Source organism: Abrus precatorius, unplaced genomic scaffold (genome assembly GCF_003935025.1).
Source record: "Abrus precatorius isolate BTA unplaced genomic scaffold, Abrus_2018 Scaffold7, whole genome shotgun sequence".
Lineage (NCBI taxonomy): Eukaryota > Viridiplantae > Streptophyta > Magnoliopsida > Fabales > Fabaceae > Abrus > Abrus precatorius.
The window spans coordinates 11,932,444-11,946,764 of NW_020874417.1; the positions used below are offsets into that span (position 1 = coordinate 11,932,444).

The 14,321-nt window shown below is 35.1% G+C and overlaps 1 protein-coding gene across 4 annotated transcripts in view; it reads right to left on the reverse strand.

Moving 5' to 3' along the window:
- LOC113873837 (exportin-7-A-like) overlaps nucleotides 1–14,321 on the reverse strand; it is a 59,356-nt gene that overhangs the window by 19,949 nt on the left and 25,086 nt on the right. The window contains exons 10-20 of one of the 4 annotated variants that reach the window (XM_027512177.1): nucleotides 12,628–12,695; nucleotides 9,938–10,024; nucleotides 9,546–9,698; nucleotides 9,359–9,454; nucleotides 9,158–9,217; nucleotides 8,952–9,061; nucleotides 8,777–8,864; nucleotides 5,300–5,404; nucleotides 5,100–5,204; nucleotides 4,973–5,025; nucleotides 4,824–4,887 (exon numbers count right to left, since the gene is read on the reverse strand). In XM_027512177.1, coding sequence (XP_027367978.1) covers nucleotides 4,824–4,887; nucleotides 4,973–5,025; nucleotides 5,100–5,204; nucleotides 5,300–5,404; nucleotides 8,777–8,864; nucleotides 8,952–9,061; nucleotides 9,158–9,217; nucleotides 9,359–9,454; nucleotides 9,546–9,698; nucleotides 9,938–10,024; nucleotides 12,628–12,695 — 989 coding nt within the window. The remainder of the gene's footprint in view (nucleotides 1–4,823; nucleotides 4,888–4,972; nucleotides 5,026–5,099; nucleotides 5,205–5,299; nucleotides 5,405–8,776; nucleotides 8,865–8,951; nucleotides 9,062–9,157; nucleotides 9,218–9,358; nucleotides 9,455–9,545; nucleotides 9,699–9,937; nucleotides 10,025–12,627; nucleotides 12,696–14,321) is intronic. The other 3 variants (XM_027512178.1, XM_027512180.1, XM_027512179.1) reach the window with 3 other exon arrangements.

The window sequence follows — 14,321 nt, forward strand, 5'->3', positions numbered from 1 at the left end:
CAGTACCATTTTTTCAGGTTATAAACAATAAAAAAATGAAATATTGAATTAATGTAATGTAATCCTATATATTAGTGGATAAATCAAATCAAAATTGGTTGGTTTTTTTTATAGATGATCAGCTTCAACATTAGGTGGTTAATTTAAAGGATAAGTACTTAGATAGTAATAGTTCACTTTCACGCAGTCAGTATAATAACAAATTCAACAATTAGGGATATGTAATGTCCTAATATATTGCAGGTGCCTAATATATCTATATCTTCCTCATCCTTTCATTCATTTCTCTTGCATAAAAAACAAACTACAATTTTAACCAAGCTTGTTGGTTGATATATGTGTGTGCAATATAGGTTTCATGTATTTAAATTTCAAGTACAACATTTTTATCTTTTGGTAATCATGTCACATACCAAAATGTCAGACATATTAAATGTACAGAAAATAATTTTGAGTATAATTAATCGGAATCCAATTTTGACAATGAAAGTACAGTGTGACGCTTGAAGAGAGGAGCTTATGGTCATATTATGGTAACACATTAAGTTAACATTCTTGAAGTATAATAAAGGTGCAAGTAAAGCCAATATAGACCTTCCCTCTTTCCAACCATTTTCATTGTCAATTGCATTGCCTCACCATCTTTGGTCATGGCTAGTGCCCATCACCTTTTCTGCCACATTCACATTGCCATGTGAGTCCATAGACAGGGGTTGGGTTTGAAGCTCATCGGAAATATGCAATTATAGTAATGTCATAAATAGGAAAGTTAATATCTTTGTAATTAGGGTAACTAGATAACTGTATATTTTGTTATTTAATATAGGCATTAATTATTTCTATTATAAATAAATATTCCACTGTGTAGTTTAGACACACACATTCATTGTGTCTCTCACTCGTCTTTCATCTCAACTTGATAAACTCTCACTTGCTATTCTCCAATCCTTCGCTGTTATCTAGTCTCGATGTTTCTTTCTTTGAATCTGTCTTTTTCTCTACCCAAGTCCTTCAGCTTCTGTTTGAGTCTATTTCTTTACCTCCTCTCATCTCTATACTTTCCACTATCCTCCACCAGCCTCATCTCCTACTCCTGAAGAACCATCTCCTTCACGTCCTTTGCAAGTGTATCACCTTCAGCATCAGCCACCACCTATGCTACCTACACCTACTGACCGGCCTCCTCTAGACTTGCCTTCATGTCAATTCCCTATGCTCAACTTGTAATCTATCTCCTCATTATGTTTCTTTCACTTGCCATCACTTCTCTCCCTTTTATTATACTTGCCTATCTTCTTTGTCTTTTGTTTCTATTCCTAAGACTACAATGCTCTCTTACATCCTGGTAGGAGAAAGACAATGCTTAACAAAATATGTGTCCTTTAGAACAGTGGTACTTGGAATCTTGTTCCTTTTCTTTATAGGAAGTCTCTAGTGGATTGCAGGTGGATTTACACAGTCAAAGTTGACCCTGATGGTAAAGTTAATCAGCTTAAGGTTCACATGGTAGCCAAAGGTTATACGCAGATATTAGCTTAGACTATGACACTTTTTCTCCTATTACCAAAATGACATTTATTCAACTATTCTTGTCTATGGCTGTTATCCACCATTGGCCTCCATATCAGCTTGATATCAAGAATCCTTTCCTTCAAGGTGATCTTGCAGAGAGCAACCTCTTGGATTTGTTGCTCCAGGAGAGTCTTTCAGACTCTTGTCTATCATCTCAGGAAATCTTTATATGGTTTCAAACAATCTCCAAGGGCATAGTTTGGTAGGTTTAGCATAATGGTTCAGCAGTTACGTATGACTTGATGTGAAATTGATCAATTAGTTTTCTATCATCATTCTGCCTCAGGTTGTATTTATGTGATTATGTACATTGATGACAGTCATTACAAGGAATGATCACGGTGGCATTGAACAAGTAAAGCAACACATTTCTCACCACTTCCACACAAAAGATCTTGGTAGACTTAGATAAGAGGTTTACATCTATCTATTTCATCCTCATTGGTGGTAATCTGATTTTCTAGAAAAGTAAAAAGCAAAATGTGGTTGCACGGTCTAATGCAGAAGTGGAGTATCAAGTCATGGCTTTAGCTGCTTGTGAACTTATTTGACTTAAACAATTGCTCAAAGAATTCAGATTTAGGGAAGTTATACGTATGACACCTTTTTGCAATAATTTGCAAATTGCCTCAAATCCAGTTTTTCATGAGACGACTAAATACATTGAGATAGACAGTCACTTCATTAAAAAAAAAAATTCTTATCTAGAGTCATCACTACTAGCTTTGTGAATTCTAATGATAAACTGATAGATATCTACACCAATTCATTAAGTTGTCCTCATATTAGTTATATATGTAACAAGCTTAATGCATATGATTTATACACTCCAGCTTGAGGGGAGTGCCAGAAATATATAATTATAGTAATGTTGTAAATAGAAAAATTAATATATTTATAATTATGGTAATTGGGTAACTATATATTTTGTTATTAAATTCATGTATTAATTATTCATATCTATGTTGCATGGACACGGGTACGGTACTGGTACTGGGTACGGGATACGTCAATTAAAATCATAATAAATAAATAAATAAATATATATATAGACACATAAAATTGTACAAAATAAATATAAAAAAATTGTATATAAAATAAAAGTACACAAATTTTAGCATATTTGTGGCTTGCCATTGTCGAAAGAGATGGTCACCAAACTTGCCACCATTGTCATTTGTTGTTGTTGCTGTTTGTCGCTCACCAGTGAAAGTTGATGGTTGAGGTTTGAGATAAGAGGAGAAAAACTATAGTATGTAGTCTGCGGGTATGTGAAAGCTGGAGAAAGTACTGATATGTGGAAGTTGGAGGGAAGAAAGAAACAACTTAATCAGATTTTTGAAAAAAAAATACCTAAAACTCTAAAATTTTAATTAAAAAAAAATTTATTTCCCGTACCCAAACCGTACCCGCGTACCCACTTCCCGTACCCAACTTTTTTTTTTTTTTTGCAAATTTTTTTGGGTACGTACCCACTACCGGTACTTCATGGGAAGTGCCATACCCATGCTTCAGAGATTCCTATCATAAATCATGTTCCACTGCGTTTATCTTTATTCTCAACAAATCTCATATCTCGTGAGATCAATTTAGACAGGTTTGAGTCATTTTCTTGACATTCTTTGTGGTGGTTATATCTGATTGTGTCATTTGACACTTTATGGGTGATTATTTGTTCTTTTATAAGTGACTTTTCTACTAAGTAATGACTTCTATTACTGCTGACAATCAATCAGCCAGCCACTTTTTTGTTGTTTGTGACTTCTCTTTGAATAATCATTCTGGGCAAGTGATTGAATTTGTGATAGGGTCTCAATTGCAAGGTATGGGACTTGAGTTCAACATTGGATGTATGGATTCTAATGTGCGGTTTATAAGGCTTTGGGCTCTGCAGCTACAATAGCTATCTTTGGTGTGGTTCTCTCAAGGTTCATATCAATTGGTATCATAGTCTGCCACGTCTCTCAGCTTCAATTGAGCAGCAAGGGTGGTGACGTTGGCATTGCAGGGTTTGCACAGGACTAGTCAAGGGCATAGTACACAGCCAACCTTTGTGGGTGCTGGTGCTGCAGAGTATGGTGCGATGTTAGGATCCCAATTGCAAGGTATAGGACTTGAGTCCTACATTAGAAGTATGGGATTCTAATGTGGGTTTATAAGGCCTTAGGTTCTCCAACTACAACAGATAGCTTTTGTGTTGTGGTTCTCCAACTACAACAAATAGCTTTTGTGTTGCGGTTCTCCAAATGCTCTTATCAACTAGTGTGACATTTTGAGGTCAAATATAGTCCCAAATTTTATTTCCAGGTTTATTGAGACTTGTATGTTTTTCTACTGTTTGAACGTTGAACCTTACAAATGTTGTATCATGTTGTGCATATAGGTTTGAAGTTTCCAAATATTGCATATGATCATTCTATCAAGGTTATACTTCCTTAGCCATGCAACATTCTGAACAACTATTGTGTTATCTTCCTACATATTAAGAAACTTGGGCCTAACTCACTTCTAAAAGCTGACTCATAGGAGGAGGACTATATAAGCCCTGATAAAGGGTATTTTGACTCTCTTCCTAGCTAATATGGGACATCTTAACACACCTCTCCCATACCCACAGCTGGAGATCTAGTGCGTGGTTTGGACTAGACATCTGCAGGTGGCCCAACAGGACTAGATAGACTCTTATACTATGCTAAGAAACTTGAGCCTAACTCACTCCTAAAAACTAGTTCATAAAAAGACTACACAAGCCCTTATAAAGGGTATTTCGATAATTCCTAGCCAATGTAGGACATCTTAACACTATAGTGCTTATCTCCTCAATGTCTCCAACCTCCTTGAGTTTCTTTGCCAACCATATGAAGTACACTTAAAAAAAAATTGTTTACTGTTCATAACAAGCATAAAGCTTAGTATATCTTGAGGAAGAGTGTCAAAATATCTAGAAAACATCTTATAGCATCATTATTGTAGCATAATATTTCAAAGTATGTTAGATGATCTCTTAGGAGTGGTTTCAATGTTTGTTATATTTCATGGTTGATTTCCTTACTTTATTTGGGATAGGAGCTTAGGACTAGTATAAATAAAGGTTACAGCTTTGCATTTTGTATCACATAAATTATTCACAAAATAAATCTATTTGGAGTTTTCATTCTCCCTTTTCTTTTTTCCTACATAAACTCTATAATTTCAAACAGTATAGCACACAAAAACAGAATAGCAACAAGGAGGTCAAAAGTGCATCTCACATTCTGATTTGAAATTATGTGTTTAACTGTATCAAGTTTAAGAAGCAGCTTTCCCGTCATGTATCTGCAATAAAACGAAGTCCTAATCCAATTAGATAGACAGCAACCAAAATATATAATTTATAAATATAAGATGGAACCAGACTAACCCAGATGTCATTTCCAGAAAGAGATTTAAGGTATGATCAATAACCTCTTTGCACTGCAAAAAGAGATTCAAAAGTTGTGAACTGAATAAAAGGATTGCAAAATATTATCTAGTTCACAATCCGTCACCTTTGTGTAGTACTTTAGATTTGTAGCAATCTTTCCTACAATGACACTTAGTAGTAGTAGATGATCATGAAGTCCAAGAAGTTCAGATAGTCGGGCATATAACTGCTGCAATTACAGTCCAGAAAAGCAAGAAAATGACATTACTGAACTTTCCTAAAAATATTTGAAATTTGAAAGAAAAATAACTTCCAACCCCTTACCTTGGAAGAAAGAACAGCCTGGTCACCTATATAACACCTTCTAAGATGTTGTAAGAAAGTTAGTATAGCACGATCAAGTCTTTGCTTGCTCACATCTCCACACCTCTTAAATTATCCAACAGTATCAACAAATATAAACATAAGAAGCTAAGGAATAGGACTAGACTTAGTCCGTTCAAGGAGGGCTTATTTAAAATGAAACACAACTACAACCTCTTACTAACATCCAAAACATAAAATAAAGAGAAAAAGAAATCTTTAAAATGAGTAACTAAGTAGGTAATTGGTGTATAAATTAAATTCTGAACCTGAAAAACCTAGGTAAGTAATTCGTCAAGCTCAAAAATATTAAAAAAAATCCTGAATTGTATCAAATTGACAAATTTTACTGAATAGCTCCTTTAAAATTTATATTAACAGTTTATGAAAATATTTATCAAAATCCAGTTTCGGCAAGCTTTTGCAAAAGTAATTATAGAAGAAGAAAATAAAGAGATATAATAAATAAAATCTTTCTCATAAGCTAAATCTCTTGTGCTCTTTTACCTTTGTAGAAGCTTTCCCAATCAACTTCTCCAAAACCTGAGATGCATAAGTTGATTTTGACTAATGAGATTGATTCTATTTAATTCATCTCCTTATTTTCTTCTCCTACAGGTACTTCTACAAAAGTTTATCCAAATTGGGCCCATATCTTAGATAATCTTCTAGGATAAGTTTCCTTATTCCCTCATTATCGCTTAGGCTTGGTTACTGTATTTTTTTTGTATTACCATGATTTGTTTTCTTAATTGATTAGGATTATAATTAGTTTTGATAATGAATAATGCTCTAGGTTTAATGAACAAAGTAATTTATTAATGAAATACATTTCAGTTGATAGCAATCAGTGTTGCATTCTCATTTATCTCTCTTTCCCTATACCTGAAACCTCACAACTCAACACAAACTATAAAGTTAAGAGGAGGACCAAAGATAAATTTAGAAGACATCATTAAAATGGATTTGCAATAGTTCCTACTTCCTCAAAGCTTGAATTGATCCATGACATATTCATAATTACAATAAGAAGTCTTAGCTCCTAAGCAAAACATACAAGTAAATAGCAACAAAAGTAAAAACTCCCCCAAAGTAATCAGGTAATCTGATTTTTTGGAAACACAGAAAGTAAAAGAATTGAGAACTTATTTGCCTTAAACAATAGCTCAAACAATTGAGATTTGGGAAGTTTCCACAAATGACACTCATTTGCAAGAATGGGGAAGCCATGCAAATGGCATCAAATCCATTTTTTCATGAGGACCAAACATATTAAGATAGACTGTCGCTTCATTAGAGAAAAAATATTTTCAAAAGCCATCACCACTAGCTTTGTTAATTCTAATGATCAATGTTCAAGTTCAAATATATTATACATGTTATGATTTACGTTGACAGGCATTAAATTTCTAGTTCTTCATTTAGGAGTAGTTCTTTGGCACAAACAGGTATTTTCAGTTTTCCGAGGACAAAGGGAAGCAACAAAAATTGTACTCATGCCTACTTTTTGGAATAATGGCATGTGCTTTGCCTTGTTGATAGTGACAAAAAACCAGCCATGGGTTATATTTATGAGGCAATGCAAATGGCTAACGAAGCTATTATGAGATCTTTTGAGAATAATGAAAGCAAATATAAGGAGGTTTTTGAAATTATTGATAAGAGATGGAGTTGTCAACTTCATCGCCCATTACATGCGGCTGGTTACTTCCTAAATCCAGAATTCTTCTACAAAAATCCCTCAATTAAAGTTGATTTTGAGGTGACAAATAGGCTGTATGCATACACTTAGCAGTTGGAGCCTACTTTGGAAGTGAAACAAAAGATTCTTGACGAGCTACGGATTTATAAAACTGAAATAAATTTGCAATTTCACAAAGGAACACAATTGCATCAGGTGAGAAACTTTATGAAATTTTCTCAATTCTAAATTTTAACCCTTGTTACGTGCATTATTGTATAATATTTATTTAGATTTGTAGCAGAATGGTGAGGAATGTATGGACTATCAACGCCAAATTTACACCAATTGGCTATAAAGATCTTGTGCTTGCCATGTAGTGCGTCGGGATGTGAACGCAACTGGAATGTGTTTGAGCAAGTAATTTACTAATTAACAATTAACTTAGTAGATAATAGTTTCTATACTTAGTCACTTAGAGAATTTGTTAATTTTTATTCAACTTATTGTTGCGAATTCATTCTAAAATGAACAAGCTTGAGCATAAAAGACTGCACAATTTAGTGTATGTCAAATATAACCAAGCATTGCTTAGAAGATACAATTTTAGGGATGAGATTGACCCAATCTCACTCAATGATATCGATGTGAATGGTAAGTTGGGAAGATGGATGTCGATGAAGATGATGCTGGGAATGAGAGGGTCTTTGAGAATAACAATGATAATATCCTTATTTGGGAAGATGTTTACATAGCTTCAGGAGTTGGAGAGCCTATAACATATACTAGGCAAAGATTTCAGAAAACAAAGAAACCCCCTAATGTTGTTGGTGCTGCATCTAAGAGAAAGAAAGGTTTGGCAAGTGCATCTTCATCCAAAAATGGAAAAGAACATATGGCTGAAGTTGAAGATACTGCAGTCTTGGAAGAATCAGAAAAAGAATTAGAAGACAATCAAGACATTGATTTAGAAGAAGTTGAAGGATATGACTCACTATCTAACAATGAGAATGATAATTATATAGGGAAAAAAAGGGAATGAGAATGACTGAATGAATGGATTTGTTTTGTCTTTGTTTAGTGTTTTCACTTTTCAGTACTTTGTTTTGAACTTTATCTGTATTTAATATTTTCAGTACTTCGTTTTGAAGTTTGAACAATTGAACTTTTGACTTGAGTTAATCCTATGTCACCTTTTTAATATGGCTTCTTTCAATTTTTATGTAGCTTATTTATTAATATACTGCATTAATGCTTAAATTTTTATATATGTAACCTGTATATTTCAACTGCTACATGACTCCTGCTATTTGCCCACAAAGCTATCCGCTATTGGCAACCCTATTCCTAGCCAACGTGGGACATCTATTATTAAAACTTTGAACCTTTTGATCTTTTTCATTTTGATGTATGGGGGGCAGTTCCTATTTTTAATATATCTAATGCTAAGTGGTTTGTCTCCTTTATTGATGACTATACATGTGTTTCTTGGATATATTTGATGAAGGACAAATCTGAGGTTGTTCAACTGTTCTTGAACTTACATCACATGGTTCAAACTCAGTTTTAAAGGTCAACAAAATGCCTACAGTCTAAAAAAGGAAAAGAATACGTCAACACAAAGATAATGATGTTACACTTGTATAAATAAATACTCAACCATAGTGAACAAGAAAAAAACATATGCCAGAGCACACTCCATGTAGCCTTCTTGATACTTTATGATACACTAATTTTAACCCTCAATAGACACATACCTTATTGTGAAATCCACTGTCAGTAAAATTAATCAACTGCAAAACACATGCTGAAATCTCCGCATCAAGTACCTCATGTGATTCTCCACTGTAGTATACAAAAAAAAAAAAAAAGACAACTTAACACTTTATAGTACAAAAGTGCTGATTTTCCTCCAATGGTTAAAGCAATTACCTAAACCCAGAAATCTGTTTTGTTTTGAGAATTGCAGCAACTATGTGTGTGAACCAAGCAAGTTTCGATTCGGTTACAGAGAGTTCATAACTATCCACATGGATTTCCTTCTACACATAAAATTAATGTATATTACAGAAGCAGAATATTTTATTAAAATGGTATAACAAATTTGACACACTTCACAAATAACTACACAATAATACCATATAGGTTTGCATGATAGGCTCGACTATCTTCATTAAATATGAACTGCAACTTTCATACTGAAATTGAATGAATCAATACAGATGTTAAAACATGAACATAATCACTAAATATGAAGTTCATGAACATAATCATGAACTACAACTTCATGATAACATGTAACTCTTTATACAACAGCAGAAGCATCAAAAAGCATGAACCTGAAATCTACAGAGGTATGGAAAAAATTCAAGCTGATCTTGAAGTACTTCAACATTGTCAAGTGGGTTTTCACCAAGTTCATCTGATAGTTCAGACTGCAGTAAATAGATGATTAAAACTTCAATCAAGATTAAATACTTGACTCACTTATGTTATACATGTGAGTATAGTGTTAAAGAATCTGACCTGCAACGAATCAAATCTTGATGATACAAAACCTTCTATAACTTTAGGAACATATTCATCAAGTAGGTTAGGTTTGTCACTCTTGAAATACCGCACAGACGTCACTGATCTAGACCACAAATTTAGAAGGTAGTAAACACTGCTGCCAGCCCACTGAAAGAAGAACCACATATTTAATATCCAGCCAATTTTTCCAACGTAGAATGAATAATGAATCCTACTACAGTCAGAAAGCAGGAAAAAGATGAAAAAGAACACACACACATAGATACATGCATACATAAGTATAGATGAATCTCCAATCACTATGAATATATGACATACGGATCCAGTCATTCACTAAACAAAATGTATAGTACTTTTAGGGAACATATTAAATGTCTTACACATACCTTCCAAGATTGCAAAGATTTTAATGTAAACTCCGCTACTAAGCGTATCCATTCACTATAGCCTTCCGCATTCACAAGTTCTGATAACTACAGTAGAAATCAAAGTGGGAGGATAATAAGAGATTGCTTTCACTAACCAAGATAAGTAACACCATCACAATTTCATGACCAAGAGGGAGGATAAATTAAAGTGAACTAAATCAAGCAAGAGAGAATAGGACTTGTGCAGTAAAGGGAAAACAGGTTACGATGGTTCCCCTATACCTTTAGATCCAGACCAGGAAAGATATTTTTAGAAAATATAGGTATAGAAAAACCCAACACAGAAAAGAATAAGATTCCCTCAAACTAGAAAAATGCAGCTAAGCATTGAACAAAGCACTCAAATCATAAACACAATTTATCCACAACAAATCAAAGGGATAAAAAAGAGGACACCTATGCAAGCATTCTGCTTCAATCTGAAATCAAACATTCACTAGAAGTTTCAATGCAAGTATAGAATAAAGTTCCAAGTTAAATTAAGACCATAGATAAAGAAAAATTATAATGGTGAGTTATGCAAAATAGAGAGATAATTATGCAAAATCATTTAGAGATAAAGGAACAATTGCAAAATATATTCGACAGAGAAATGTTGCTTGTCTTATTGAATGATCAAAAGGAAAATCCAGGAATGATCTTCCTGTCCACAGAGCAAGGCTCCTAACAGAGCGCTATAGCTCTCTATCCTTTTCCAAGATACCTTCTCTCCTCACTCCATCCCAATATAACAGAAAATCACTCAAAACCACCCAGGGCCCACACCAAACACACTACATCCCCTGCCACATCATCAATCCCTATTCTTCTCATTCCTTCTCACATATACCCTCCAAATGGTTGGCCTATTAGATTGTTGCTGCACCAAATTAGCACTTGGGCCCATTGACTGCACTGAATCTCCAACAGAAAACATATCCTGGAATTATCACTAGGTTGACATAAAAAATAATCAAAATTACTTTGTGCCACATAACGAAGCAATCTCTAGTCATAAGTCCATGCACAGATGCACTTCATCTTAGAGTTCATCAATCATAGGGATAGGGAACTTATCCAGAATAGTTACTTTTTTTAGAGCGCAATAATCAACACACATCCTCCATGAATCATCTTTCTTAACTAAAATAACAGGGCTAGAAAAAGCGCTTTGGCTGTGTCTTATCAATCCTTGCTGCAGCAAGCCCCAAACCTGTTTCTCTACCTCATTCTTATGATGGTGAGGATATTAATATGGCCGCACGTTAATCAGACCTTGCACTTCTAATAAATTGACAGCATGTTCCTTGCTCCTCTTTGGAGGCAACCTCTTCAACTCTCTAAAGATGATTAGCTCTCCTATTGTGTTTTGATTTGGGCAGAATTGCAGTAGAGAGCATTAGCTCTCCCACTTGTGGAATGGAAGACTCTACAATACTCTAGAAAGGGGCATTTTGTACGGCCTGCTTACTGCAGCCCCAAACCTTGACTCTTCTTTTGTTCCACAGGAACTCCATCACTTGTTTGCTCCAATCAATTGTCATAGGTCCCAGAATGGACAGCCAAGACATGCCCAAAACTAACTCAATGCCTTCCAATTCAAAGAGAAGAGCATCAATTAAAAATTGGGTCTCCTCCAGCTCCAATTCCAGCCCCTTGGGATGAAGACAAGGTCAAAGCATCTTAGGACGTAGATAGGAGCCAAGGTGTGCCTATGACAAAATAAGGGCCAGACATGACCACTACCCCTCCCCCCAAATGTTATGCTGGCAATAGAGAAGATAGTCAATCAGTCATTGATAGTTGAAACTTGAAAAAAAAAAACAAAACAAAACAAAACTAAATAGTGAAAATGGCAGAGGCAATGAGGACTGGGCTTGACAAGAGAAAGTGATAGCAGCGACAGCAATATGAGGTCAATTAAGTCCAAGACTCTAAAACCAGTTAGGATGGGTCACTAGATGCATCAAAGGTCACAGGTTAACCAAAAAAAAGGAGTTGAAAACCACCACACTGGCACTGTAGTGGCAAAAAGGCACATCACTGAGGATGGAAAAAATAAATGAGTGCAGATCAAGGGAAAGGACCTCCTACAAGCAGAGTGCAGCAATCGCAGATAAGTAAGTAGAACTACTGAAAGTTGAAGAAAGGTGATAATAAAACACATCAAGCAAACAAATTCCATATTTGGAACTTGACAGCATGGTGGATTGGTTGTCAAACTCTTTAAGTTGACTTGTATACCTGTAGTTCTTAACAAGAAAACCTATAGTAAACTACAAGCAAAATCCAGCAAAGGTTCAAAAACAACCTTATCATATCAGAGCATTGAGGATAAAAAAATTACTTGTCCCCAGAATAGGTATTTAGGATATCCAAACACAAGCCCCTCTCTTACCTACCCATAATTCACAGAACTTGCAAAATTATGATATTCATACTAAAGTTTTAAAACCTGAAGTTTACATCATATGTACAGTTTATCAAATGAAAGGTACCATAGAAAACATGTGCACACTCAACAAGAAATGTTAGAAATAAAACTGATAATCTATCACAAGTCAAACCCCATGCATATTGAGGTGGTGGTCCTAGAAAACAAAGACACATCTACAGTGAATTGAAATGTGTATATATTATGCAAAATACAAAAAAGGCATACACCTTACCTGATAGTTTATTTTAAATCGACCAAGTAGACGACAAAAGGCATGATAGTTATCATGATCAGCAAGACCTGCAATATAATGAAATCACAGCATTAAAGGCCTTCTAAATAATATGTATTTACAATGAATGCAATTGCAAAATTTAGCAACAGTCAATAAATGACTATAACTCCAACTACAGTCCCATAGCTGATCCCAAGCTCGGATAAAAAGAGGAAGATTATGTTGGGCCCTCAGCAACCAACATAAAACTTGTCAAAACCTATACATGGATCACTCACAATGATATTGTGCTAGGGATAATAATCAATAGCACACAATAGCAGCACTATCACCGAAGAGGGGAGTGGAGCGGCTCCTTGCCATGATTCAAAGCTCATTGTGACATGGTTTTGAGTAGCCATCATTGTGGCCACGAAAGAGAAAATTGCAGCCATAGCAACCGCTATATCTTGCAAGGGAAAAATTGAAGTTTACCCTCCCTTTCTAAACATTAGAATGCTTTAAAGGGGGCAATCTTGGGGCCTATTTGGTTTCTGAAAATTTTTTCTACTTTTAATTTTTGATTCACTTCTAATTACAAAACTGCCATCTTGTATTCATTTTGTTTCCTGTTTTCTAAGATTTGTACAGGGAAAAAAAAATTCCTGAAACCAATCAGTCCCTTCGGATTTCACCCCCTTTCTCCCTTGTTTCTATGCAGTATTGCTCATAGCCTTGAAATCAAACACCCTTTGTCCTCCATATCCAACAAATTCTCCTTCGTCCCACACACTTCTAGTAGGTGACATCATTTTCTGGTTCGTCACCATTTCCAGCCATGTTCCAGTCATATTCATCTCCAGTGAAACACATTGATTTCTGACATGATCCATCTGCATGAGGAGCTGTTTTCCATTGCTGATCACCAAGGTAGTCAGAATCGCGTGCCGGAACGATTTTACAATCTCCAACCCCCTCTCTGTGCCAGCTTAGTGCCAGAATCGTGATTTAGCAAGATTGAGTGGGATCGCCGTGCTAGAACGTAAAACAAGTAAGCTTCGACGATCCCCTATGTTTTCAAACCCAATTTTTAACCTAATGACCCGTGACCCACTTTGTGACCCGGTTTGCTTGAAACCCTAAAATTGATTTCATTCTACGATCCCTATAGCTTTTGCTCTGATGAATGTGTCTACTCCAGCAACCTTGTCAAAGCGGAGCATTTTGCTGTGGTGGCCATCCCAGCTGTATTTGCAGCCATTGTAGCCTCATTTGCAGTGCAACAGTGACGCTGGAGTATAAGTCATCCACTTTCCTTTTCTATCCCCAGAATGAAGCAAAATTTAGAGTTTTTTAAGGGTATAAAAGATTTCTTATCTTTTAAAAATAATCTGACTTTCCCTTTTTGCCCTTAAAATAATTCTGTTTTAAGTCTTTTTTAAGGGTAAAATAGTCTTTCCATCAGAATACCTTACCTAGTCCATCTTTTCCTTCTCTTTTCTATCTCTGTTTCTAGTGAGTACGTCCCTGTCTCTGGTTTGAATTGAGGGTGGCTCCCTTCCCTCATTTGTCTTTGTTTAGCTTCCCCATCTTTATATTTATACTATTTTAAATGCATTTATACAAATTTGAAGGATCTTACAATCCTTGTTACGAGTTACGATCTTTCATCCTCTCTCTGATCCTACATAAAATCTCGATTTTGACTACCA